Source organism: Silurus aristotelis (assembly GCF_946808225.1).
Source record: "Silurus aristotelis genome assembly, chromosome: 16".
Classification (NCBI taxonomy): domain Eukaryota; kingdom Metazoa; phylum Chordata; class Actinopteri; order Siluriformes; family Siluridae; genus Silurus; species Silurus aristotelis.
Window position 1 is genome coordinate 6,728,867 of NC_139589.1, and position 25,660 is coordinate 6,754,526.

Here is a 25,660-nt window from a genome sequence, read left to right on the forward strand (position 1 = left end):
AGGCTTTATTTGTCCATCCAAGGTCTATACCGCTTATCCTACACACCCATTCACACACTTGGAGCAATCCAGAAATTCCAATTTGCTTACAATGCAGGGCTTTGGAATGGGGGAGGAAACCAGAGTACTCAGAGGAAAAGCATGTAAAGAACATGTGAACTAGAGACTTGTTTCCAAGCACCAATCTAAACAAGATGTAAGCCAAATGTGCTAACCACTAATCCACTAAGACACAAAGTGTTATCAAGAATGTAAAAATGAGGTATGGACTATTCTAGAGATAATGCATACTATAGTATATATCATATTATTATTATAATAATCTTCTTCGGGAACAAGCATCTTAAATATTGAAAAGCTATTACTTTTTTTCCTAAATAAACATTCATAAAATATCCTGTACCAGTTTTTGCCAAGTAAGCGGTATAATCTACTCTTGGGAAGATGCATAATATAAATAGGTTTGGTTCATGTTTATTCTGTGTATAACTTTCTTATATAAACATTTATTAATTTCCTGTAACAGACCAATCTGTTAAAGTGGGATGTTTTTTTTTTTTTATATATATATATATATATATATATATAGAAGGTGCATGGTTAAACTTGTTTTTGAAACAGTATCTTGACCATTTAGAAGCTATATCTGTTTTCCAAATAAAATAACTCTATCTGTAACAAACCCATTGTTGGGAATTTCTTTGTTTGCACTCTTTGCTCAATCAGTTTCTGGACTTTATCTCTTCCAGACGTGAGAGTATTAACACAATTTGTTCTTTTATTACAAGAGATGGAAAATCTATAATAATTAAGTTTAAAACACAGAACATGACCAAACAGATATGTTGTCTTGGCCTTTTTTCCAATATTATGGATCTACATAGAAATCAATGTTTTCTCAGAATTTTAAAGAGCACTGATCAGACAAAACAGGAACTAGAGCTAATTATCATAGTTTTGACTAATAATATTTAGTTTTAGTATGTTTAGTTATATTTAGTATTTGTAGTTATATTATTATATTATATTAGTTATAGTATTTTATGGTAGTATTTTTACCCTTTTGAGCCCACCAATTAAAAATGAGTAAAGACAAAATAAAATAAAACAATAAAGCAAAAAGTGAATATAGGACAGTGAAACTTGAACACAATTGTCTTATATGTCTAGTCCATCACATCCTTAATCCTGGTATCGATGTAATTCATTTTAGTTAAAAAAAAATACACATAATTACAAAATGTAATAATTCTTTACAAGAGCTGTGGTCAGTGATTGGTCATTAAGAACAATGGTGATCAATGTTTGGTCAGTGAGAACAATGGTGATCAATGTTTGGTCAGTGAGAACAATGGTGATCAATGTTTGGTCAGTGAGAACAATGGCTCATGCAGGAATACAGTAACTCTAAGTATTTACACACAGCTAGTAAATTGATAATGTATGACCAGCAGATTGATCTGAATAGCCATATTGTGTAGGAAGTGGTAATAAGATTGATTAAGGTGTTAGCTTTTGGTTTGGAAGGCTGACAGTTCAAATGCCAGCACCACCAAATTGTCACTGTTGGGCCCCTGAGCAAGGCCCTTAACCCTTAACTGCTCTGCAGTATAAAATGAAATAATTGTAGGTTGCTCTAGAAAAGGGTGTCAGCCAAGTATGTATGTATGTATGTATGTATGTATGTATGTATGTATGTATGTATGTATTTAAAAATTTTACTTGGCTCTTTGGTGTCATGTTTAATAATTCTATACAAAATGGTGTTCTGTAACATCTTCATTATGACCTCAACAAATGGCTCCAAACTATTTTCTATATTTAAAAATCATTATAACTCATTTTTATTTGTTCAAAATGAAACATTTATACATATTTGCTTAGGGACATGACTCCATATATCACCATAAAGATTATGAATATGGTTTTATGTACAACATGTAAAAAATAAATAAATAAACATGGTCAATTAAGTGCCATAGTGTAACGGAAAGAAAACAGACCTTTCAAACTTACTCACTTGATACAGAGTTGTGTATAAAAGAAAGACATGCCATTACACTCTACTTCAGATTCAGTGTATGAATTTAGTATGTTCAGTGCTGTACATGCGTTCAAGACACACTGTTGCTTTTAGAACACATCTCTTCCCTTTTAATCCTTCGTATATTTTCCACCTGTTGCTCTGCTTCTAAAATACAATCTTATTTTTCCTCTTCATTTCAGCATCATTTGATTTGTTTTGTTTTTTCTCCAAAAGGTTTCATTTCTAGTCTTTTTGTGCTATTTACAGTATCTCAAAAGTAAATACACCAATTGTAGTATATCTTCTCAAGGGACAATACTATAGAAATGAAACTTGGACATATTTTAGAGTAGTCAATGTGCAGTTTGTATAGCAGATTAGATTTACTGTCCTCTGAAAATAACTCAACATACAGCCATTATTTTTTAAATAAATGGCAACAAAAGTGAGTACACCTTAAGTGATAACAGCTGTATGTTGATTAACCATGCAAAGCCACATGTCCTATTCAAGATGTTCATGTTTCTGTCTGCTTGACAGCACCATACAAATTTTTGTATCTTGTATTAGAGCAGTTCAAATTGGGTGCTTTGAATACAATTCGCTCATACTGACTACTGGATGTTCAGCGTAGCACCTCATGGAAAAGAACTCTCTGAGGATTTGAAAAAATTTCGAATTGTTGCTCTCCACAAAGATGGCCTAGGCTATAAGAAGATCCACTCAGGGTTCCACTTAGAAAACAGGCCTGCGCAAGGGTCAATCTAAAAAGTTGAGTCCTTGTGCTGTGCGTCAGCTGCAGAAGCTGCTTCAAGAAAACAGATGCAAGAGTGCTGCCAACATTGCTTTAAAGGTTGCAGAAGCGGAAGGTCTGCTTATCAGTGCTTAGACCATACACTGCTCACTGCAACAAGTAGGTTTGCATGGCCGTCTTCCCACAAGGAAAACTCTTCTGAAGTTGGCTCACAAGAAGCGCGACGTGTCTAACATACAGCAGCTCAGTGATGTCATTATGGAGTAGTGGAAGAGGATCCCAGCAATAACCTGTGCCGTTCTGGTGAATTCCATGTCCAGGAGGATTAAGGCAGTGCAACATATTAATTGTGCTCCCACAAAATATTGACACTTTCGACACAGTTTCGACATGTTCACTTTGAATGTACTCACTTTTGTTCCCACCTATTTTGACAAGAATAACTGTATGTTTTATTTTTATATTTAGAGGGCAGTAAATCTGTACTGCTATTCAGGATGCACACTGACTAAAATATATCACATTTTTATAGTATTGTCCTTTGAGAAGATATACTAAAATGGTTGCTGAAATGTGAGTGGTGCACTCATTTTGGTGAGATACTGTATATGCCCATACTATTAATGATTATTATTATTATAAGCCTGCTTTCTATCTTTGTACAATCTTTTATCTCAGATGATGTCTTGCTAAGATAATGGCCACTAATGCTTAAATGCCATTCTGAGCCAGCAGATAATGGATAAGACAATAAGCTCAACACATAGCTGGTTTATTTTTTATATGCAAATTGTTAGTTGGCTGACCAGTATGGCTGAATGATAAAAAGCAGTTATTTAATAATTTCCCTTTGAAACATGAGGCTGGAGAAATAGAAGCAACAGTAACAGAAGGGCACTAGAAAACCCTCTGGCCACACATGGATCAGTAGTTTTCAAGCATATACATATAAAATGAAAACTATCAGCTGCTGAATAATCCCCGGTCCATTGAATCTTCTCAGTCCACGTTAATGAAGTCTCTTCAACAAAACACACAATCCTTATAGACTTTACCTCCAGTTAATATTAAGTTCCTTTCTTTAACTCCCATTCCTAAATATTGAAAAAAGAACAAGACCGAAAATACAGTGTTTAGCATTTGTGATGTATTGTGTTTCTCTATTGGTTTTGATTATCTTTAGTTTTTCTAACAGCACCTTGGCTTTCTGTATGACATTTCCTCTGGTGGATGCACAGATGGATGGAGGACGCTTTCGCATCTCAGCGGCACAGTTAACAGGTATGGACTCAGTATAAGTCGGTTCCACTTTTCTGATATAAACCTGTGAGCAGGGTTACAGTTACTAAATTCCCAATGCATAAGACAAAATATAACCTGAGATGCAAATTTCTTTCATATACAGAACTGTTGTTTTTTTTTTTTTTTCTTTATCCTAGTTGCAAAGAGCCACTGTGTTGTTTCCCTAAAAAACTTTTACTTCACTGTAACACCAACAACAAGTGTTGGAGATCCATCAATCAAACATGATCTTCTATGGCAAACATTGTAGCACAATATTTTAGAACCCTTTAGCACAACAGGGATTTTCTGTAATGCAATACATTAATCATATCATATTTACATTTATATCATATAGGGCCAATAATTTTTTTTAAAGATGTTTTTTAGGGCTATTTTAAAGAAATCGAGAATATTTTATCTATCTATCTATCTATCTATCTATCTATCTATCTATCTATCTATCTATCTATCTATCTATCTATCTATCTGATAGCTAGATAAAATAAGCAGTGGTATCTACTTGTGCATTACACATCATTCTGCTATGTGGGCATATGATGTGAGACCGAGCACACAAACCTTTTTCACAGGTTTGTTCTCAGCAGCAGCCCCCAGCTCACCACTCGCCACCGACTTCTTTAGCTTCTCCTTCACCTCAGTGAGCCGAAGCTCCAGATCCACTCGCTCGGCCTCCTTCCCTCTGCAGCCCTCTTCCAGTTGAGCCAGACGCTTTTCCAAATGCTTCTGTTGGTTACTGTTGGCTATTCAAATTGCACAAAGATTTATTAGATACAATCTTTTCTGCCAGTAGGTGGCACCAGCACATATTTTGAAAGTGGAGAATCACTGTTGACTACCAGTTGCACACTACTTTTACTTTCACTCTTTATAATTAGCTGTGCAACTAGTGCCAGTCTCACCTGTGGCATCTTTAAGCTGCTCTTTCACCTCTCTTTTCTCTTTGCGCAGTGACACCAGCTTCTTTCTGATCTCTTCCTTCTCTTTCTCGAGCTGTTCTTTCTCGTTTAGGTATCGCCGCGCATCCTCTTCTGCCCTCGTTTTGCCATACTTACCATACTGATTTACAGCTGAGAGAAAAAGTGATCTAATAAGTGGCTGGTATTCGTTTTGAAGCGTTAAAGGGCATGGACGAAATAAGTGGATACTTACAAGAGTTTTGTCTCTTCACTGTGATTTCCGAGTTGCTCTTTACACATTCAGTAGTGGAGAAAGAAGAGTGATGCTGCACCTGAGGGCCCGGTTTAGGCTGAGCCTCTTCTGCCTAATAAAGTCAATGTGGCAGAGAGGAATATAGAGTTGTCAAGGTGATAAAGAAAGAACAAAAACAAGGGAGCAGGAATATACAGTGTAGGAGAGATATCAGGAGCAGAAGGAAGAAAAGATTGTGAAATAGTTGTGATTGATCAAGAAGGCAGTTGTATGTGGAGTAAAAATGAATATGCATGGGGAAATTTATTGCAAAAAAAAATCTAACATGTTGCCAAGTGTTACACTAATTAGTCACTATATCACAATAGATGTGTGATAGCCTGGAGAAACATTTTGAGGACATTTCTGACATTTTGACATTATATTACATTATATTCTGAAATCTGTTTCCCTTCATGACCATTAATTTAACTGTAATTTAACTAAATTAAAGAGGCTTTATTTATTTTAAAGATTAGTTTTTAGACAGACTGACTGGTTTTATTCCAGATTTTTGTTAGACTAGCTCTTTATTTAACACTATCGTTGCAGAGAAAAAGATTAAATTTAATTCATTTCAATATCAATTCAGTTCAATGTAATTTTTTTAAGTGATTTTAACAATAAACATTGTCCCAAAGCAGCTTTACAGAAATAGATTACCAATATGACATTTTAGCAGCATAAATAGTCCTCGAAGTTAATCACTATAAGTTTAGCCCTAATGAGAGAGCCAGTGGTGGCAATGGCAATGAGAAATTCCCTAAGATGGTATAAGGATAAAACCTTAAAAAGGATAAAACCAGACACAAAAGAGACCCCATCCTCAAATGGTTCACACCAATTGTCACCAATAGTTTTAGCATTGTTGAGGTTATGAACTGTTTAATGCAAAAGGATTCATGGCAACTTCATAGGACTTTAGTTTAACACTCCACAGTAACCTCATGGACCTTTAGACTGTTAATCGTCAGCTATACCGGATGGTCTTCAATTATAAAAAGTAAATCACTTTTTTATTAAGTAAATAAAAATTTAATACAGTTTTAATGTCATTTTGCTTATACATATATGTGTAGTTTTTTAAGACAAGGCATCAAACATGTTATGGGCAAAGAAACACAATCTTGGACAAGCTTTCTTTTTGACCACAACAACATCTAATATAAAACTCAGCATGGTATCCTATTTCACTGAATCACAACAATATCCTGTTCCTTTGTCTCTTTAAAACCTTTAATCATTTACATTAACATAGAGTGTGAATCATTTGATATTGAGTTTGTTAAGAGAGAAGTGGCATTCCTGAATAACGACAAAGGGTTTTAAGTTGCATATTTGCCATACCTGCACGCTCTCATAAGGAACCTCGTCGTAGGTGCGAGAGTCTGTGGAAGCACTGCTGGAGGAAGTGGCCCAGCTAGAAAAACCAGAGCACATAATATATGTAAGTAATGACATTCTTAACTGATGCAGTCAAAAAAACAACTATTTAATGCATAGGTTTAAATTCTTTCCTGCTGTAGCACACTTATGGATTATTTTATTATTACTGTAAAACCCGCATAGTTTGAATATGGCTGCAAATTCCATTGTAAACAAGTTCAGAGGTTTCTGGATCACAGCATTATTCTTAGAGCAAACCCAGTTGAAGCTCTACTAACAGGAAAGAATGCCGAGCTGCTGATTTGATGCTGCTGATTGTGTCCACATCCACGTAATCATAATGCAGAGCCTCTGGGGTTGTAGCACAACCTGCTTCCGCCAAAAGCAGACCCAGCCAGCGACCCATCTCTTCCGAACAGCTCGCCTGGAACACAGATTTCCGTTCAAGCAAATCACAACCTATTACAAGAAAACTTGTCTTAGTTACTATAAGAATGCATGGCAGACACCAGCCTATTGTACCTCCAGAGCTGCCACTTCACTTCCATCTCGCATAATACGGAAAGCAAACGGGTGCCTGGGCCCTAAACCAGGCAAGACCTCGACCCCTTGGAGAACAACGGCTCTGACGTGAGTGTGCACGTCCGCTCTGTCTTTGTGGAAATACAGAGTTCCGCTCCTCACACAACACCAACGTTCCTTCCAGCACTGGTTAACCAAGACGTTTAAATAACCTGAGAGGACATTAAATCATTTCATTAAAAAACTAAAACATTTAGAGCAATTAAAGGTTAACAATACTATTACTACACAAAGAAAAACAACAATTTGTCATTATTGGGTACAATATTTATCTATTTAAAAAGATTCTAGATTTATTATGTGAAACTGCATGTCTTTATCTTCCATTTTCTCCCATGTATAAAAGCCTTATTCAATATTATTCACTTAGTATACAGTGCTCAGATGTGGAAAGAGTACCTTAAAATGATACTTGAGTAAAAGTATAGATCACTTACTGCAAAACTTAAAAGTCACCAATTCCATAATGACTTGAGAAAAAGTCTCCGACAGTACTTATTTTCATATTTGACTCAAATTGACCATTCAACATCTACTTTTATTTACTTTTACATCACAACTGATTAGCTTGTTCGAAAGTATTAAAAAATAATTAGAATCCAAATCTACCGTATCTAAAAAATTTTACTCAGCTGCCTCTTGGTCATTTCATGTTTTATAGATTGTATTGACTATTATATTATTATACATATTATGTTATATTATACATCTATAATTTTCCTATTTCTACTTATTTTTTATTATTTAGAGCCTACCTACTTTAAATAATAAGATATGCACTATATTTCACTAAGGCAATCATTTCAATTCCTACCCAAACTCTTGCACATTTGCACATGCTGGTGCAAGAGTAATAGCTGGATCTATGCTAAAGATAGCATGTTGAGTGTGCCGAATGTAGTTTTTCTAGCAAGCTTTCCTCACCGCAGCGTGGGTTGTCATCATTGTGAGATAGGTTGCTGGTATCTCCAGGCAGAGGAGGCTTTTTCTTTGAGAAGCTGATTATACGGTTGATTTTTCGGCCAGCAGCACGACTCATGGAGCCGGTGAGTTCAGAGAAAGCCCCCTTTTTTCCCTTCCCTTTAAGGTCAAAAAGAGTAGTAAAGTCATTAATGTAAAAAAGTCACTTATGGATTTAGGTAACAGAGCTGCATAGTTGTCCATTGAGAACTTTATTTCTGTGAAAGAGCCTTTAAAACATATCAAACGAGCATTATGGTCCTTTTCACTGCACGTAACACAAAGACAAAAAGTATGTAAACAAACAGTTACATCCTTCCTCTGTTCCTCCTGCCATTGTCTCAGACTGAGGTCACACACACAATTCAGGGGAAGCAGGTTGTATCTGGAACACACACTTTACACTTTGACCTCGGAAGAAGGAGGAGAAGGGGGATTTTCTAGCCAAGACTTTTTCCTCCAAAATGTATAGCGATGACTATTGAATAACATCTGGTTTATGTGTTGCTTATTATTACAAAAACATTTTTCTTTCCTGTAACTCATTTCAACTATTGTTTCAGTTATCAAACATGACTTAAGCTATTTTGCTAAATATTCTTGTCATGACTTTAAGGAATTAAAAGTTTGCAAACTTGAATACAATGTTTAATGATCGACACAAGTGCTTACCGTTTTCACCACTCTCACGTGAACAGTCTCCATTGGCAACACTGTCAGAATCTGAGGTATGTTTATCAGTAAGCATCGTCTGCACATACAGACAAAAATAAAAATAAAACAGCACTCAGGGACTAGCTGAGAAAACCTTTACTCTGTATTGCATCAGTGAGTAGCCTGCGAATAATTTACCTTTTCCAGTTCTGTCTTCCGCTGAATCATTGGGGATAAAGAATTCTCCTTTCCTGTGTTGCCGTTTGCCACATTATTAACTTCCTGAATGGCCTGAACAGGTTTAGAAATAGAAAAAAACTATATTGTATAACTCATGGATCATACATTTATTCATAAATGTAATCCATCAAAGTTCTGTGAAATTCTTGGACAGTGTAATACACATTAAATTGAATCAGTATGTACAAATACACACTTCCAGTGTTTGATAGAGGAAAGCTTAGTCTGCAAAATTCTCACAAAACCCCAATATGGTCAGTTTTCACCCACCGGCTATCTCTGCACTATCAATCAACAGCTACCAACTAAAGAAGGTGAAGGCTAACGCATGCTTCCCGGAAGGAAATGTGCAAAGCCAGCCAACTCCATCTTTTCTAACTAGTGTTACGTCACACTCAGAGAGAAACGCTCTGTACAGTGTTCCTGTGAATGACAGGGAAAAGAGTGATCCCACCCTAAGAGCACGGCCAAATTTGTTCATGGCCACAGATGGATGTGGCATCTTCAGAATTCCGATAATCTCCTCATGATAAAGTCTACGCTTTTCTGGTGAATGTAGTCGCTACATTTTTGTGCTGGTAAAGAAATGTCTCCAGCCCAATAACTAATTTCCCTACCAGCAACATACAGGATCATGGAATCACTTTTTAGGTTCCCAAACCAGGTCATTCCAGTCAATTCTTGCAAAAAAATTTGCTAAAAAAAGATTGAACCCTTTTGAAAATTCACCCCAGAAAGCCGTATTACAGAATTATTATTATTGTGTAGCATTCTTTAAGCTGCATTAAAAAATTTAAAATTAAATGAGAATTTTTATTAAACACTGATTCATAACTATTGTATCATACAAAGCTTGAAAAAACAATGCCTAGCATAGATCATATTAGCTATGATAACTATTAGTGCAGCTCAGGGTGGTCAATGTTGTCATGTTTTCTTTAATCCTGTTCCTTTTTATGAACAGAAATACACAGCAACATTATTGCTTTGCTGTTGGGAACTATTGTCAGGAATGCAAAAGAAAAAGCACTGATGACATCAGGTGTAAAAGCTGGATAAAATGAGCATTGTTTCAAGAACAATAAAAGGATGTCGATCTGAGAATGTGTTTACACAACGTATGCACATAGTCCGGATAGAGATTAATGTATTTAGCCTGAGAGATGTGTTTCTCAGTACAGTTAATTTGTTTATTTTATTCGAAAAAAGAATCAACTAAATTTATATTTGAACTGAAAAACTAAGTTCTCAGATTGTTTGAACTACCTTAAGCCAGCTCTCAGCTTGTTCCTTGCTCTGCACAGCTAACACCAATGATTCTCCTCCAGGGACGGAGAATTTAAGCTCATGTCTCTTGCGTCTCCCATCTTTACACACATAGACAACACTGCACAAATTCAGAGGCAGGTCAGTGTGTGGTGTTCGATCTTTCGGGTTCTTGAAACACTGTATAGGGAAGGATTAAAAAGATATTTCTCAAACCTGGTTCAGTTAAGTGTGTAATATTATACTCTCTGGGATTGAGAGTGTGTTTCGAGGTCTTCTCACCTGTAGTCTGTTCTCACGGATTACGGTTAACTGTTTGGCCCATTGACCAAACCGTTTCTTACGCAGGAGGAAGGCAAATTTGCGGCAGTCTTTTACCGGGCCTGCAGGACTTGTCCTGTCTCGGATCTTTGTATCATCGTCCTCTTCATCATAAGACTCATAAGAGCTACTAAGGGCATCTGAATCATTGTCTAGAAAAGCAAATAAGTGGAAAAGTACAATACTATGTTACTATAAATAAAAATCTCTGAATAATTGGTGTAAATTGCTTTGCAAAATAAACATTTTCTTTTGTGGAAATTTGAATATTTTTTGCTACTAAGATTTGATTTAAATGCAATCAAAATTTTAAAATGTTTATATAAACAATGTATGCTTGTATTTAATGTATTTTATTGTATTTTTAATTGTATAACCGTTTATATTTTATTTAAATTCATTAATTCTATTTCAAATTAGTTTAATGTAAAAAAAAAAAAAATTAATTCAGTAATTTAATTCCAACTCGAATGTAGTTTTACGGTCTTGAAAACAATTCATCAAATCAGAATTCTTTATTGATCCCATATAGGATGTAATAAAAAGTATTTCTAAAACAAAATGACAAAACTATTTTTATATAAAAAATTATTTAGCCAAACTTAAAATCCTAACAAATATCTTACTAACATTAGAATAAAAAAAAACAGACAGTCATAAAAGACAAGAGACAAAGACTTTTTGTTTCTTACAGGATGGCCCATTTATGCGAGTTAATGGATAGTTCTTATCAGCATCTTCATAATATGCATCCTCGTCCTCAACTGGGCTTGAGTTTCCTGTAGCGGAAGTCATCGTCCGAGAATTAGCTAATGCAGATTTAGTATTGATATCAATAGTATTATCTTTATTCTTGCACTGTGATTTACGTGGGTAGATAATATGAAAACACTGACTGTGGGTGGTGATGTACTGAGGCGTGGTGTCTGCCTCAAGTGGAACAGCTTCTTCGTAGTAATCCTCCGGAGGCGGTGTGGTGGGCAGTGGAGGGGGTGTGTCAGTGGGGCTCTAGGAAATATGTTATATTCACATTCAGTACAGTAAAAGCCAGGTCAGTAAATACACTGTGCACCTACAACAGCTTTCGACCATATATGATGTGGCAAGGCAATAGATATATCAGAAAAATATAGTGATACAAATACAGCTCAGAAACGTTTGAGAAACAGAAAAAACCTGAAACTAGCCCAAATAATTGGATATAAGGATAATAGAGATGATTTTTATTATTTTTTTCACCAATCTTCACATGGGATGCAAGGTTACTGTAGTGCACATGTATTTCTAATTTGCACACACCCATAGTATATTATATTATTTATAATACATATACACACACACACACACACACACACACACACACACACACACACACACATATATATATATATATATATATATATATATATATATATATATATATATATATATATATATATATATATATATATATATATAAATTTTATGGTATTTCTACTATCTGAAGATCTGCTGTGCTGGCTATAGTTTAAATGTGTCTTACTGATTTAGTGGGTAAGTGTTTCAATGTCTCTTCCTCTTCCTGTTTTTTCAGCTCCTCTGGGGAATCTCTCAACTCTTTCAGGTCACAGTCTGAACGCAGATATCAGTGTTAGTCGTCCGACTTAACAGTAGAAGAAAACATAACATAACTGTACGTTTAAAGAAACATACCAAATTCTTCAAAAAGTGATTCGACAAAGCTGGTACCATTTCCGTACAGGGACGTGTTCATGTATATGAAGTCGCTCCCAGTCCCTCTATCAACATATGCTTTATAAAAAAGAATGTGACTACTATATATTACAGTTGACATGTAATATATAATAAACAACAGAAATCAGTTATGTCTCTTTCTTTACCCGATGGCTTTAACTGTCCTAACAGGTTCCTGATGACACTCATCTTCTCTGCAGTGGCTGAACTTACATGTTCTTGCTCCAGGAGTTTCAGAAGCACGTTTAGCTCCTTTACCAGGTGCTCCATGGCTGTGCAAAGAAGGATAAGTGTAGATTTGTTAAAAAACAAAAACATTCTGAACATCCTTTTAACAACACTAACACTCTTTGATTTTATAGTATATACAATTTTGGAAGCAGTAATGTTTCTAATCCCCCTATCCAGTATCACTCAGAAGAGTCTGGTTTCTCTCAAGGTTTCTTTCTAATGTTGTTGTGTTGTTTTTTCTCACCAGTATCACTTAGTGATTGCAATTGTACATTATAAATTGAAATCTACACCAACACTTTTTTTTTTTTCGGAAGATGCTTTGTAAGTCTATTTCCAAATGAAGTAGATTGTTAAGTAGATTAAAAAAATTTTTTTTTTTTTATAATAAAACATAATTTCAAAACATTCCAGATTTTACAGTGATATGCTCTCAGAATAGTAGTGTTATATAAAAAAATTGACATGTAACCCTTGGAATCAGACAGCAGCATCGCGGTAAGGGAAAGGTCTTCAGATGTCGAAACTGGACACTGGAGAAAACTAAACCAATGCAGCAAATGTGGCTTAATGCAATAAATAAGCGGTGATAGGCATGGCCTGAATTGGGTTCATACTGTCTCATACATGTAGCCAAAACTCTGCACAGTTCACAATAGAAGCACTGTTATAAGATTCTTAACAAACACAGGAAACAATACAGCAGCCACTCATTTATTTTTGGTAAATCCTTTTTTAGTAATCCTGGTTTACTGTAAACAAAGCTTGATTTCAGGGCAGATCTCACGTCTTAGCTATCCCCTTTAGATTAATGTTGTTGTACCAATTATGTTGTTTATCACATATTTTAATCTTAGTCATAGTTTGAATTTATACTCATTTTTGAATTTACTAAATCACATAAAAAATTAGGGTATTTTATACTGGTTACAAATAGGTTAAATTTCGGGTTTTTTCTATGCTATGTATTTTTCTTTTTGCAACGGTAGAGAAGAAATTCCTCCTAAAATTGTCTCTAGAGCATTTCCAGGACCATTTAATGGCATGTGTTGAGAAAATAATACATTTGAATTGAATTTGATTTAAATAAAACAAGTTGGAAACAATAACATTAAATAGTGACACTGCTAGCTGCATTTCCACATTAGGACTGCTAGCTCCAATACCTGCTGCCAGACTAGTGCCTTACTAGTGCAAGGTTTATGTTATATTTGTTAAAGCCAAAAATGATCTAACTAATCATAATTAACATCCCATCTCCCACAAATCATTTTTATTATCTGACAACACTCTTTAAATCATTACTTTATGAAATTATTTTGCTGCTAAATATGTAGCAATGATATTAGCATTGTGATTTTCTGGATGTACACCTTTTTATCAGTCAAAGTTATACTGTGGTTTATAGTTGTCGTCCTTGTAAATTGTCATTTTAAGGTGCTCCATTTATACAGTTAGTGTTAAATTTTAAAGTTAAATGCAATTTTCTCCTTTTGGAGTATAACCAAAGTTTTACATGTTTTACTTCCGTTGAAATCTATATTCAACATTTAATTTAAGGAAGATCTGCAGTTTTCAAAATGAAGTTAAAAATGTCACAATTTTAGCATGTAAAGGGTTTTTTCTGCCAGGCACACTTTAACTCTGGTTAGCTTTGTCACACACTATAAATCCACTGATTGTTGGTACATTGATTCATCACAGCCACAAAGAAAGCATCACCAAAACAAAATCCTAAAATGTGAAATTTCTAGGCTTTCTTATTTTAATAAGCAGTGCTTACTTTTGGATGTTCACTACCATTTATTTAGTTTTTTCTCTTAAAAAGCTTAGAAATACAATCAGATACACAATTCCTTTTAATGCAAATCCCACAAAACCACTACGATCTGGAAAAACAATGGAAACAATCGATAATCCATTTTTATCTACATGCTCAATCAAAAGGTCACTGAAGGACACAGCAATCCAGACTCAGGACAAACCAGGTCACAGTTTCTGGCCTTCAGAAAAGCGTTTCAAATTCAGCATTAGTCTCTTTACCAAGTGTTTAGCTGCAGAGAAAAAGAATAACATGCGATCTATTAAGTGATTACCAGACACAACAGCTGACAGTGATTGGGAGCTTAACATTGTCCAAAAATTATATACAGCAAGACATGGTATTATAAACCTGAAAGAGTTTGAACCATAGTGCTGTTGCATTTGTGTCTAATTTGTTTCTATTCTTTCAATTTCTTTCTAATTTACTAACAGCAAAAACACTTGTTTAACAAAGAAAATTTTCTTTATATATATATATATATATATATATATATATATATATATATATATATATATATATATATATATAGTGAGGAAAATAATTATTTGAACACCCTGCTATTTTGCAAATTCTCCCACTTAGAAATCATGGAGGGGTCTGAAATTGTCATCGTAGGTGCATGTCCACTGTGAGAGACATAATCTAAAAAAGAAAAACCAGAAATCACAATGTATGATTTTTTTAACTATTTATTTGTATGATACAGCTGCAAATAAGTATTTGAACACATACACACACACACACACATATATATATATATATATATATATATATATATATATATATATATATATATATATATATATATATATATATATATATATATATATATATACACACACACACACACACATTCAGAACTTGAGTTTAGTAGCAGCTCATGAATTTTAGATTTGATTTGAATGAAACGGTAAAATGAGTATAGAGCAAATAGGTCCTGAGGGTAGGTAACATGTCTACACTGGATTATAACACACATTGGAATAGAACAGCTGAAAACAATTTCGCCATTATATATAAATATAATGTGGAAATTGTTTTCATCTGTTCAATTTCAATATAAAATACTCATGAACTTCTGAAAACTCCCCCTTGAAATCCGGACGTCTATAACAAGCAGCTGCTGAGTGTTCATGTCCTTATTTAAAATCAGAGTGGACCCTTTACCATTGTTTGGCACATAGACTGCTTAATGGACAACAGGTTGTTTTTTTACGACTCGGTTTTCCTCTCTCCTTGAAAGAAGGAAATGGAAGTGTGCGCATGTGGGTGGAAGCCCAAAAGAGATAGGATGAAGGTAAATAGTGGGCGGAAGCTTGAGAGCGGAGAGAGGGAAATCTCCTTTTTGAAAATGGCACAATCACTACTCTACAGCTACAACTCCCCAGAGAGCCATTGTGTGGGAGTGCACACTTTGGCTTGTACAAGGGAGTGACCGTCCTGTTTGCGAGGGACAGGCATTCCCATACAGCACCTTCTAGCATATGGCTATCATCTGGTCCTGATTCAGCCAGGCTAAAAAGTAGGTATGAGTTATAGACATCATCTAACCTAATTTGTATTCAATGTATCCCCTCTAGAGGTCCTCAATTTTGCTCAAATGCAAAAAAAAACAAAAAACTGTGATACTCTCAAACTCTAGACAAGCCTTTAAACAATGCAAACTTTCTACATACAAGTTTTGGACAACCTTAAAAAAAACCACAAAGTCTGCCTACATGCAACCCAAATTATAAGGGTACAGTTTAAGCATGACAAATGGTTTGACCAAAATCCTAGCCTAAGGTCTCTTTCAACAATGTGCTATTCTGAAGACCAAAAATAGGCAGGTGAGATCACTCTTGGGGGGAAAAAAGACAATACAATGTGGAGAACTCAAAACTGCAACAATCAGTCGCTCAATCACACACATACACAAACACACAAAATAAATTCAAGAAGCAAAGCAGTCGAGAACAGCTGTGATATCCAGCACTACTGGCATTGTGGGTCAGAGGATATGTCCTGCAGCTGTGGTTTCCTGTCTAAGCTGACGAAAGCACTTTCTATCAATGCCAACCTTCTGCTTCCTATTCCTCTGCTTTTTTAAATGACTAATAATGACAGGCATGATAGAGGTTCTCCCTTAACCACCCAACCAATGCCTCTCATTTGTCTGAGCCTTGTTGAACACGATTACAAACTTTAAAATGTATACACAATTCTTTACTAGTGTTTGGTATGGATCCTTTTGAAGACTCTTCACAACTTTAGGTTGGGGGGTCTAGGTAGTAGTAACACAGGGACAGGTAGAGGGAATTGGCATGTGTCAGAATTAAGCTCTATACACAAAATGTCACTCGCTCCCTAAGGAGGCTGAGCAGCTGCTCAAGTTATATTCTGCGGGTGGATGTCATGTGTACTAAGCCCCTGAGTGCACACATGCGAGTGAGGTGCATAGTAGGGGCTTTTGTACACACCACTCAAGGTCATATGGCAGCCTAAACAGGCGCTTGGCATAATTTAATGCTGACTCTTTTAGTCATTGAATGACACTTTACTGGGTGGAGCCAAGTCCAGACAAGCAACAGGCCACATAACTGATGAGGGAGGGGATGGAAGCTTCAGGGATTACAGTGTAGACATTATTGGCTCAGCAATCCTTGGGAAAATGAATGATCTGAACTGTGAAATAAGTGCAAGCAGGAAAACATGATGACGCCAGTCTGACAAATATCTCTGTGCCTAGAAATAATACAATTACTGTTCTAACCTCTTTTGGGCCACTTTACAAAAACAATGTTATTAAGACATTCATGTGAAAGTAATGCAGCATGTAAGACACTCTATGCTGTGTGAAGACAATTTAGCAAATACTCTACCTGTCTGTGCTTGATTCTGTTTTGCAAACATGAGCATCACATTTAGACATTTAGAATTCATTCACAACAACCTCAACCAAACAGGCAATTTCCCCTGACTGCCCCAGGGCTGTAACCCAACGAGGGGCACAGGGTGGCAGCTGTTGCACTTCAAATGTGCCATCTCAATTGCACAACAACTCAACATTTTTTTTAACTTGGATCTTTCTCTGGTAGGAAAACGCTCAGTTGTATGTAGTACTTTGTAGGGTTTCTCCTTTTTAAACATGACTTGCTTTTTTATATACGACGATTTTGTGGATGTGTGGTCATATTCACGTGTTGTCACTGAAATTTTAACATGTGATTTCACAAGTGAAATCACATGTAATTTTTTCACACAGAGCCAAATTGACCAAAATATTCTGCAAATACAACATGGGTCAATACAACATAATGGTAGTGCCACCTCAATTTGCCACATGGACATAACCTTGACACAGCTCTGTACCCTCATAAACGCCTCCCCATAACACAGCATGTCGAACACAAGCAAAACGTGCCCCCTCAGGAAATAGTCCCAGTTTAATTATGTTTGACCTCTTCCTGCCACTTATGGACAAAAAGCATTGTTGGAGTTCAGTTCTCGCAACATCACGACAGATCGAGCTCCACACAGCATCTGACGCTGTTTTAATTAAAGCACTGACACAGTGGCCAGCAATCTGCACACAACCCCTGTGATGTCCTGCTTTGATTTCCACTCTTTGAAAATGTGAGTCAAATGGGGGCTACCAGTGTAAGCACAAAGACCATTTCAGCCAGAGCTTGACTAGTCATGTACTCCACCAACCCTTAAAGCATTATATAGAAGCGCTAATCTTGACAGCCAACATCCCCTCGTTCATGAGCTACGGAATGCCAGTGGAAGAGACACTGTGTGGCCTGTGTGGACCCATCAGGGCTTGCAGGCTGCAAATGAGTGGAGCCTTTGTCTCTCTTGAAATGTGGGTATTTATAGATTTGTGCGATTTTGGAGAAGACATGAGTGCAAGTATCCAGCCAGGCCTCCATTGAAAAATCTCTTATACAAATGCTCATGCAATGCCTATAAATTCTAAAGGATGTCACTGGATCTGATGTGCCTTCAACCTAACACCCCCCCCCCCCCCCCCAAAAAAAAAAAAACATTTAATTTCCTAAGTATTCATTTATAAAAGAGCAAATATAGTGCATGTGGATTTTTATGTCAGTTATTGACCTTTTTTTAAATTAATGTATTGTGTATTTTTTTATTGTGTATCTCACATTTTACAATGTGTACTAGTTAAGGCAATTATGCAAAAAGAGTTATTTTCCAATGAGGTATTTCCTACAAATAGTATATCACTGATATGTCCACAGGACTGTTTACATACCAATGTATATCCCATAACTGTTAAATTAACTCTAAGTACATGTGAATATAGCTAGTCCATTTACCCAATAGAAATTGCATTATAGAATTTCACAAATATATGCAGATGTTCCACTGATGTGTCCACATTTTCTTATCATGGGGCAGAATGCTCAGTGCTACACTTAGAGAGTACTAGGACAAACAAATAGAAGAACTGCTAAAAGAGGCCCATTTGGGCAGGAACTACACTGCCCCATGCGTATTCTTTCATATTTTTTCAGTGTAGAAGCATAAGACAGGAGAATTAATGACAGGGTTTTTACTTTTGCAAACTGGACTAGTTTAAAAAAAAATTATAAAACTAATTTGAAACATTTTATCATTTAACTTTTAACATAGAAGATCAGTGATTTCTGTGCTAGAAGGTTGTGAGTCACTATTGCACCATTGAGCAAAAGCACTTAATTGAAAAACAAGCCATTAATTGCTTGTTATATGATTGGTTTGTCCACATATAAATGTATTACTAAACAATAAATAACAAATAAATGTGTGTGCTTTAAAAGGCACTTGATTCATGTCCAAAAACCAAAACTTGATACAAATTAAGCATGGTGCATGAAAGGATGTCCACAGTTATGTTATCAAATTAGTCTGTTGCAAAAAAAACCTTAATTTTAGTAGACAAACTTTAACCTTATTTTAGTACAAATGAGGTAACCCATTCATTTGTGCTGAAAATCCCCAAAAACTCCAAATCTAATCAAATGATGTTTATTTCTATAGTGCTTTTCACAACAGACATTGTCTCAAAGCAGCTTTACAGATTTTAAGAGTTAAGGTGAATGGTGTGTATTTATCCCTGATGAGCAAGCCATGGTAACTGTTGCAAATAAAAACTCTCTTAGATGACATGAGGAAGAAACTTTGAGAGGAACCAGACTCAAAAGGGAAACCCATCCTCATTTGGGTGACATCAAGAGTGTGACAAGTATAGAAATGTATGATTGTGAGGATTGATTACCTCAGCTACAGAGAACTCATAAATGATGTAAGTCTTAATACGAAAGATTATGTTTTAAAGCAAATCAGTAACTAAAAATAGTAACCAGTAACCTCTTCATCAGCAATGGAAAGCCTGAAGCTTTCAAATAAATCAGTAACTAAAAGAAGTAACTATCATTTAGTTAGTGGGCTGTTTTTTTCCTGGCTTCCACACAACCAGCCACTCGCACGTGCTCTCCACAGCGGATTTCCCACATGAGAAGGAAGGATGTTTTCACTTGGGTCGTAAATAGCCATCACATAGCCATCACGCTAAACCTGCCCCTTAACCAGACTGGGAACTGATAGCTAGGTCAAAGCTAAAGCCAGCGTGAGGGAGATTATGTTATATTATATTAAAGGATTACAGAATTACAGGATTACAGAAAATGTGTTACTAATACTGTGCAATTCCATATGGGTGTAGGTCTAAAGATGAGACCTTTTCATTTCTTTATTTAATATTCCATATGCACTGAATCCACAAGAGCCGATAGGGGAACAGCGTTTGCTTTTACTTCCTGTCACACAAACATGTACAGTTTTTTTCATTCATACAGTAGTCACCCATTCATGTAACTGGTACTTTAACAGACTCTGTTCTTAGTCTATATATTTATAATTATGTGTTATGGAGGTGCCAGTGGAGTATGGTTAAATAAATGACAAAATGACAAAACACAAAAGCTGATAATAGGTTGCATAAATCTGCAGTCCGGGCTAGACTGCTGGGGAATGCTGTAAAGGGGAATTAACACCAGACAGCCATTAAAACAAATTACAATAAAATCTCACCTTTCTACTACCGGATCTGGAATTCTTTTAAATGTCATGTCAGCTTGCTGACTCAACATGACATTCCCCAGTTGAGGACAGATCCATGTGATTTATCAAGGAACATGAATTTTAAATGAATAAAAATATGTAAGAAGCAGAGGAAACTCCTGAACTATTTATTTATAATAAAAAATATATATATTGTGATTATGATGTAATTAATATTTGAATTGGGGATTACATGTAAGATCTTCATACATTCAGAAAAAAACCGAGTGGTAAACTGTACCAGTCATTGAGATGTTATTATCGTTTGTACCTTTACAGTATCTCACACCTGGACACTTTTGTTTAATGATTTAAAGTACATGCATGGACAGGGTCTGATTTCACACACCATGCACCTTTTACATATTAACTATGGTGGGGGGTTTGGGGGGGGGGGGTGCATCTGACAATGCCCTGTGATGACATCATCAGCTCAGACAGGTTGCTCTGTCCAGGTGTCACTCACATTACATCATGCTTACATGTGACTACAGATAATCTGTTTACACATATTATGACATTTACTATTAATGTTATTTGACATTATCCATCAATTAACAAAAATCAAAAATCAAAAATCAATGAGTCCTTTAAGGAAAAAAAGAAAGTACTTACAGTTGGATTCAGAAATCTCCATCATGAAGATTGAAATCGCAGGATATTTCTTTAACTGTATTTGTTTATTTTTATTTTACTACTTAGAAACCCACTTTTGATAGAAGTCCTTTCCCACGTGACTGGCAGAGGCAGCGTCCAACACAACACTGTGCAGATGAGAGACAGCAGCTTGGAGAAGGAGAGGGGGAGAGAGGGAGGGGAAGAGGGAGGGAGGGAGGGAGAGAGACAGAGAGTGAGAGAGAGAGAGAGAGAGAGAGAGAGAGAGAGAGAGAGAGAGCGCAGGGTCCTAGAGTGAGACAAGTTTGCCTATGTACAATCCTTTTGTCAAGTACATGTAGAAATCTAATATATAAGCATGACAAAACATGGCGCTTGTGCTCATTACATTGCGCTTGTGCGCATTATACATTGCTTCAGATTTTTTCTTAGGCCCCCTGAGGTTTGAGGTTCAAACCCCGCCTTGACCCATTGATTCTTCTTTGGTTTCTAAGGTTTCCTTTGGGTATTCCGGTTTCCTCCCTGAATCTATGCACTGTATGCATGTATGTATGCACATGTATGTACTATATGTACTGTGTGTACTGTATGTACTGTATGCACTGTATGTACTGTATTCACTGTATGTACTGTATGCACTGTATGTACTTTATGCACCACATGTACTGTATGTACTGTATGCACTGTGTGTACTGTATGCACTGTATGTACTGTGTGTACTGTATGTACTGTATGCACTGTGTGTACTGTATGCACTGTATGTACTGTATATACTGTATGCACTGTATGTACTGTAGGCTGGTTGGTATTTCCAAATTGTTACGTTTAATTACGTTATTCATTAGAAAGAAGAACAACTATTTACAGAAAAGCAACAGCGATAACATTTACATCAGTAGTGGACAAAGAGTAAAAGTAGAGATACATTAGGTCAAATATTACTCCAGAAAAAGTAAAAGTGCTCCCTTTTAACTTTTACTTGAGTAAAAATACAAAAGTAGTTGCCTCCAAATGTATATAAGTATCCAAAGAACTATGAATTATTATCGCTATAATGCTCCTATTATCGTTTTTGTCACAAGACTCTTGTTTAATCAACGCAGGTTTTGTGAAAAGACTCTGTTACTGTTAGAACACCATTCTATTAATAGAATGATACTAATTAGCAAAAACACTGATTGATATTTATTAAAAATATCATGAACCCAAAACCTTCTTTTCAACTACTTAAAAAATATCACATAAATATGGCAAGTTGTGGAAAGTTATAGTCAGGAGTTTGTTCCATCATTAAATACTCTCAAAATGTCTGCTTGATGTTGAACTGATGGTGAACTGTATGCTAGTGCTAAGTACATACCACTGAGCGGCAATCAAAACAAGTTCAAAACCAAACGTGCGCTCTACCCTGATTGGTGGCTTGCTGTGTGCTTGACCAGTTACATTTTTATCCACTCATAAAAAGGAATGACTGATTTCAGAGAATGTAGTTGAGTAGACAAGATATTACTTTGAAATGTAGTGAAGTTAAAGTAAAAGTCTCCCCAAATAGAAATACTTTAGTAAGTAAAGATACAGTATAGGAAGAAGCTACTTATTTACAGTAACAAATTATATTTACTTTGTTTCTGTCTACCACTGATTTACATTTATGACATGTGGCAGATGCCTTTCTCCGGAGCGACTTGCAAAGTACTTTGGAGTCTTGGTTGATTAGGACACAGGCTAAATATACCATCAGTCTAAAACTCTGTTGGGAGAGGAAATAGCTAGAACGCAAGATTTTTCTTTCTCAAGACCTGCTATTTTAAAAACCTCTGGTCTTTGGACGTTGTTTGAAGACAACTAGTGACTAGTGGCTTTTTGGACATCAACTGGAAGTTTGTACTACCACCTCAGTGCCAGAACAATGAAGAGTATGAAAGCCTTCTTTGTACTGGGATAAATGGTAGGACCAGTTGAGCAATGGCAGAGGGAGAACGGTGAGATAAGTGTTGAGAGGTGAGATAAGTGGTAGCAGTTTGGATTCCTTTCAAATGGAGTGAGTCTTTTCGGACCTCAGCAGGAAAGATATATAAAAATATATAAAATATGACTAAAAGAGTTTTCAAAATCTGCAGTACAGTGGATAATCCGAGACTAGGTTTGGGAAACTGTGACGCCTCCTGTTGGACGAACTGTAGAACTACACTTTTGAAGTGTGTTTTATGGGAAAATAGTCAGCATGGAATTAAAAATCCACAAACATTAACGTCTAATTTATCTAAGAATGGTGCCAATGGATTACTTCACATAATTACACACACAATATTACATCACATTAGCCTACAAATAAATAAATCAGAGGGTTTTTTTTATCTCTAAACAATCTCTAAAAATTCTGTCTGGGCCCATTTCCAAGGATGAACATTTCCATGACTTGTCTGGTATGACTGCAAACAGAGGTCTTCAGTTCACACCTCTGAACTTAACATATTACAATATGCCACCACAGAGATGCTCTCCAGGTAATGAGTAATTTAACACACATTTTTGTCAAAATGTAGAGAGTCTCATGAAAACATTCTTTTTCCCAACATGCTTTTAGACACAGTCTATGAGAAAAAGAAGAACTAGAACACAAATGAAAGTGGAAGTTTGTTTGTTACTAAAACAATGAAGAGTTTGGAAGCATGTCTTCCTTGTTGAGCCTATCGAATAATGGTTGAGGATATTTATTCCAAGGATGCAGTGTAGAGTGTGTGTTAGAGGTAAAGAGGTAGCAGGTGGATTACAGAGTTCCTGGCAAATGGATTGAGTCTCTTTGGACCTATCAAAACATGCCTTTTGACACTTCATATGGACTATTTCAAGCTCATGGAGTTCTTATTGGCCTTTTATTATTGGTTGCTTTTACAGCTAATTTTCTTGAAAAGTGACTGCATTTTGTTAAACAGCCATCTTGTTTTAGAGTCACTTCTGTGGTATATTCTTTTCAATATAAAAATTTTGCAGAATATTTTTGCGATTATTTTTCCATAAACCTTATTGTAACGGTTCACTAAGATGCACATTGGGCATTGTAGCACATCTGCAGACATCTGTACTCAGTTACTTTTAACTGTTTACTATAGCACTCATTCTGTTCAAATATGCACATTGGACATTGCACACACTTGCACATGGTCACCTTGACTGTGCACTTGCACTCTACTTTATTCTATTCTTACATTACATACATTTCAACCTCATATTTATCACATCTACCTCAAATTTATTGCAACCTAACTCTGCTATGTTTAATGTTTACAGATGATTGTTTAGTAATTGTAAATATACATCTACTGTATAAAACATGGAATTGTGAAGATCTTTGATTTTGAAATTGATCTCCTCACAATGGTTGGCCTTTATTTTGAAAACGTTGTCCTTTCCAGCGTGTCCTTTCCACGCGTGGTTTTTAGGACGTGTACCGTTATATGGCCTTAGGCCTGCGTTCACTTTGTCCACTAGGTGGCAATAAAACAAAACCGTGTTCACTGTGAAATTATTAAAGGGGAAGGAAGAAGTACCATCAGGACGCGATCAGAGTTTACTGTAACGCAGGTCTACTGCCGGCTGGCACACACACACACACACACACACACACCGCTGGGAAACTGGGCACTGAGGCGTGAACTTTCAGGTGAACTTAATGGTTGTGTAGTGAATATCCGAAACCTCGGGAAAGATGTCTGAAGCCATCAACACTAAAACAAGCTCTCAGGTAACAACTTACAAGGAATACATCTAGATATGTAGGTACGTGTGTGTGCGCGCGCGAGCGTGCGAGAAATCGATTATGTTTAGAAAGTAAGTGTGTGTGTGTGTGTGTGTGTGTGTGTGTGTGTGTGTGTGTGTTTGTGTGTTTGTGTGTGTGTAAGAGTGTGTATGACAGAAGGTGTGGGTGTGAAGACACTGATTGAATAAATGATCGGTGTGTGTGTGTGTGTAAAGACACAAAATGAATGATTGTGTGTGTGTGTGTGTGTGTGTGTGTGTGTGTGTGGAGAGACACACAGAATGATTGAATGAATGATCGGTGTGTGTGTGTGTGTGTGTGTGTTTGTGGAGACACCGATCATTTATTCAATCATTCTGTGTGTGTGTGTGTGTGTGTGTGTGTGTGTGTGTGTGTGTGTGTGTGTGTGTGTGGAGACACAGAATGATTGAATGAATGATCAGTGTGTGTGTGTGTGTGTGTGTGTGAGTGTGTGTGTGTGTGTGTGGAGACACAGAATGATTGAATGAATGATTGTGTGTGTGTGTGTGTGTGTGTGTGTGTGTGTGTGTGTGTGTGTGTGTGTGTGTGTGTGTGTGTGGGGAGACACAGAATGATTGAATGAATGATCTGTGTGTGTGTGTGTGTGTGTGTGTGTGTGTGTGTGTGTGTGTGTGTGTGTGTGCGTGTGTGTGTAAATACATAGTTCTCTGTACGGAGCTAAAC

The 25,660-nt window shown here is 36.2% G+C and overlaps 2 protein-coding genes across 3 annotated transcripts in view; one reads left to right on the forward strand and one right to left on the reverse strand.

Annotated features, from left to right (window-relative positions):
• Nucleotides 1-1,811: 1,811 nt before the first annotated feature.
• Nucleotides 1,812-21,364, reverse strand: afap1l1b (actin filament associated protein 1-like 1b). Its single transcript, XM_083565562.1, has 19 exons — nucleotides 21,196-21,364; nucleotides 12,563-12,688; nucleotides 12,375-12,473; nucleotides 12,205-12,293; nucleotides 11,579-11,690; nucleotides 11,375-11,461; nucleotides 10,644-10,834; nucleotides 10,362-10,541; nucleotides 9,054-9,146; nucleotides 8,874-8,952; nucleotides 8,166-8,321; nucleotides 7,182-7,393; nucleotides 6,938-7,083; nucleotides 6,621-6,693; nucleotides 5,235-5,346; nucleotides 4,985-5,152; nucleotides 4,644-4,825; nucleotides 3,979-4,104; nucleotides 1,812-3,874 (listed from the first exon to the last, which is right to left on the reverse strand). Exons 1-19 carry the CDS (start codon nucleotides 21,218-21,220, stop codon nucleotides 3,848-3,850), a joined length of 2,283 nt encoding a protein of 760 aa, XP_083421688.1. The 5' UTR covers nucleotides 21,221-21,364; the 3' UTR covers nucleotides 1,812-3,847.
• A 1,702-nt stretch (nucleotides 21,365-23,066) lies between these two features.
• The window catches only part of LOC310738651 (porphobilinogen deaminase-like), a 14,656-nt gene continuing 12,062 nt past the window's right edge, over nucleotides 23,067-25,660 (forward strand). The window contains exon 1 of one of the 2 annotated variants that reach the window (XM_083563802.1): nucleotides 23,067-23,196. Coding sequence is in view for 1 of the 2 variants with exons in the window: in XM_083563801.1 (XP_083419927.1) it covers nucleotides 24,905-24,940 (36 nt within the window). In the remaining variant the exon portion in view is untranslated. Of the gene's footprint in view, nucleotides 23,197-24,692; nucleotides 24,941-25,660 lie in introns of those variants that run through there. The other variant, XM_083563801.1, reaches the window with a different exon arrangement.

Bases quoted from the DNA above. Each gene is read 5' to 3' on its own strand.
- afap1l1b (XM_083565562.1), bottom strand. From the start codon at position 21,220: ATGATGGAGATTTCTGAATCCAACT. The intron at 11,691-12,204 runs GTAAGACACATT...CATATTTCCTAG, and splicing joins AACACTTACCCACTAAATCA to AGCCCCACTGACACACCCCC. The intron at 5,347-6,620 runs GTATGGCAAATA...TGACTTTATTAG, and splicing joins TTCCTTATGAGAGCGTGCAG to GCAGAAGAGGCTCAGCCTAA.